The sequence below is a fragment of the Chenopodium quinoa genome, unplaced genomic scaffold (assembly GCF_001683475.1).
Source record: "Chenopodium quinoa cultivar QQ74 unplaced genomic scaffold, ASM168347v1, whole genome shotgun sequence".
In the NCBI taxonomy this organism is placed as follows: domain Eukaryota; kingdom Viridiplantae; phylum Streptophyta; class Magnoliopsida; order Caryophyllales; family Amaranthaceae; genus Chenopodium; species Chenopodium quinoa.
Genome location: NW_018743206.1, coordinates 1,488,769 through 1,491,960, shown reverse-complemented (window position 1 = coordinate 1,491,960; position 3,192 = coordinate 1,488,769). Strand labels below are relative to the sequence as shown.

At 33.6% G+C, this 3,192-nt stretch overlaps 1 protein-coding gene across 1 annotated transcript; it reads right to left on the bottom strand.

Moving 5' to 3' along the window:
* Positions 1-405: 405 nt before the first annotated feature.
* On the bottom strand, positions 406-1,459 carry LOC110734090. Its single transcript, XM_021914150.1, has 2 exons — positions 1,333-1,459; positions 406-992 (listed from the first exon to the last, which is right to left on the bottom strand). Exons 1-2 carry the CDS (start codon positions 1,457-1,459, stop codon positions 406-408), a joined length of 714 nt encoding a protein of 237 aa, XP_021769842.1.
* Between the last annotated feature and the right edge of the window lie 1,733 nt (positions 1,460-3,192).

The window sequence follows — 3,192 nt, the reverse complement described above, 5'->3', positions numbered from 1 at the left end:
ATTTCTACATCTTCCACCTCACCTATAACCACTCTTATACCTATTTAATAACCAATGTCTCCCAATAGTTAATCACAACTTTTTGGTTATACATTTTCTCTCTCCTACTTTTACCCAACCCCACTACACAATATCTCTCTTTAATCCTATCATATATATAACTAATGCACTTGGTAATAATCAATTAAAACTAATAATTATTATTAGCATACATTAATTAAATAAAATGACTTATGTTTAAACTTAATGCATTATATTATTTAATTAGTAAGTAATTAGTCTTTAATTAAGAAATACACAATAATTGCAACTTTACTAAATTCGATAATAATAAAAATAATACATATTCTATCAACTGACAACAATCTTTAAAAGATAACAACGAAGCGTGATTGAGTACAAATACTATAATTTAAGGTTACGATTATACACCTTTTTACGCAAATTATTTTGCCTATGGTTAACACCGAATTTGAGCAACATATGTTCAACTAAGTCTTTCTTCAAAGCTCTATGCATAGCTTCATCACGAACACGAGTTCTATTAGAAATATAAGTTTTCAAACTTGCAATTCGATTGTTGCTATTTTCAAACTGAAAAGGCTCTTCAATATTTCTATTACTTGAAGACGCATTTGTAGCTTGATCATATTCATTTGGATCGTAATACGTTTTATACGTATCTCTTTCATCCTCAACGATCATATTGTGCATAATGATACATGCTATCATTATTTTTCCTAACATTGATGAGTCACGAGCTAGCGCAGGATTCTGTATTATTGCAAAACGAGCTTGTAATACTCCAAAAGCACGCTTAACATCCTTTCGTCTAGCTTCTTGTAATTTAGCAAAAAGACATTCTTTTTCATTTTGTGGTAGTGATATTGTAGGAATAAATGCTACCCATTTAGGATATATACCATCAGTGAGATAATACCCCATATTGTATTGATGGTCATTCACAACATAGTTAATAGAAGGTGCACGACCTTCAAAAACATCGTTAATCAAAGGGGATCTATCAAGAACGTTAATATCATTACGACTACCCGGTGTCCGAAAAAAAAAGCATGCCAGATCCAAATATCATATGATGCCACAGCTTCCAAGATTAATGTGGGTTTACCTGGTCTTACAGAAAACATACCTTTTAATCGAAGTGTACAATTTTTCCACCGTTAATGCATGCAATCAATAGAACCTATCATGTCCGGAAATCCTCGATGTTCACCAATTCTTAGTAGTCTAGCAGATCTTCTTCATTGGGCTTTCTAAGGTATTCATCACTAAAGTAAGAGACAATTCCTTCCACAAAATGTTGTAGTGGACCTCTTGCAAGAGATGCACTAATTCGAATGTAGTCATCCACATAATCAGCAGAGGTGCCATAAGCTATTAGTCTCATAGCAACCGTGCATTTTTTGCAATCTGGAGGCACCAAATCTTCCAGTAGCATCTTGTCTTTGCTGAAAGAAAGGATGACGTTCTTCTAAAGTTTGCTTTATTCGGGGAAATATATGTTTGTTCATGCGAAATCTTCGACGAAATAACTGTGGGGGAAACACAGGATGGTCAGCAAAGTAGTCATTCCATAAACGATTGTATCCATCCTAACGATCCCTTGGAACGGGGATCCTTGTTGTTCTTAGAACTTGATTTAACATTTGATATACTTCAATTGGATTGGACATCAAAACTTCATCCATCATTCGATTAACAAGACGATTGGCTTGCCTTCGTCTTTCATATTGTTGTGTTTGGCTATTTTCTGAATTGGATGAAGAATTAGAAGAGTTGGAGCTTTCGTCGAATGACATGTTATTAAAACCAAATTGATATGAGAATGGAAGGTAGAAGTTTTTTAGGGGAAAAGATGGATGGTTAATCAAGTGAAATGTATCTCATCCATTTTATAGAACAAATGTGTTTGGTATGTAGCCATCTTTATTGTCTTATATGATAAATTTGAAGTCTTGAATGCATGCATTGATTCAGAAAAAAAAATTAATAATTTTTTAGTAATGTAGATGCATGCATTTGTATTGTCAATATCGACTTAGCATTGTTATGTACGTAAAAGCAATGTAATGTTACTATTACCTTTTCAATGTCAAGTATATCAGCGTACAATGTTTATCACTATTACCTTTTCAGTGTTAAGTACATCAATGTCTAGTATCTAATATTTGCTTTTCAGTGTTGAGTACATCAATTCGTTTTCTATGTAATGTAAATCAATGTACATCTTTTGCAGTGAAATATCAATGTACATCTTTTGCAGTGAAATATCAATGTACATCTTTTGCTGTGAAAAATCGAACCTTAGTACATAAAATAGAAAACTAAAATATAAAACAAATTATTTGAAATTAAGAAACATGTAAACTATGATTAACCATAAACTTAGTACATCAGTCTGAGGGGAATAACTTCTTCAATAAATTGTTCCTTAGTTCTTGATCTTCCGAAGATAGGTTTGGCTTTGAATCGAGGTGCTTAAATAACTCCATATTAATCTTTCTTTATTTCCTTGCTTCTTTCTCCCTTTCTAGTTGCAACCTTGTAAGTTCCACTTGATTTTCTGATTGCCTTATAAGTTTTATGTCCTGGGTCGTGTCCTACCATTGTTGCCATGCTCCAACTGGCATATTTTCCATCTTGCTCTTTCCTTTATTTTTGCTAGATTCGTTGTTGGTAGGCAAGGCTGAATACCAAATATCAGTGATATTATATCACCACTGTTTGGTGTTTCGGGGTTTGATGAAGATGAGTAGTTGCCAGCTTCATTGATACGTGATCTCTTTGAGTCACTTCCTTGAGTAGATGTTTTTTGCTTGCATTTTTGAACAATATCTTCACTTGGTTTCCACGCATCATGTTGTATCAAAATGTCCCAAACATGCTTGTCTTGAAAGGTTTTAGACATCAATGATGTCTTTGTTTTGTCAGCAGCATATATACTATATGCTGCCTTCATAACATCTTCATCATTGTGACCACTTCCCCTTCTTGATTCAACATGAGCATGTGAACCACAAAATTTAGAACATGAAGCATTGATCCTTCTCCAACGGTTTCTAAGTTGCTCCGAACCCCTCATTTTCAACAAATCTTCTCGTGTTACCCCGTCAGTACCTTCTTCGAAACACCTTTGTTTGTATAGTCTAAAATTATTATACATTTCCTCAA

What these genes read in the sequence shown, in the direction of transcription:
- LOC110734090 (XM_021914150.1), bottom strand. Translation starts at nt 1,459, where the DNA reads ATGCTACTGGAAGATTTGGTGCCTCCAGATTGCAAAAAATGCACGGTT. An exon ending in TAGTGCATCTCTTGCAAGAG is followed by an intron (nt 993 to 1,332) that starts GTCCACTACAAC and finishes ATGTTTTTGAAG; the next exon opens with GTCGTGCACCTTCTATTAAC.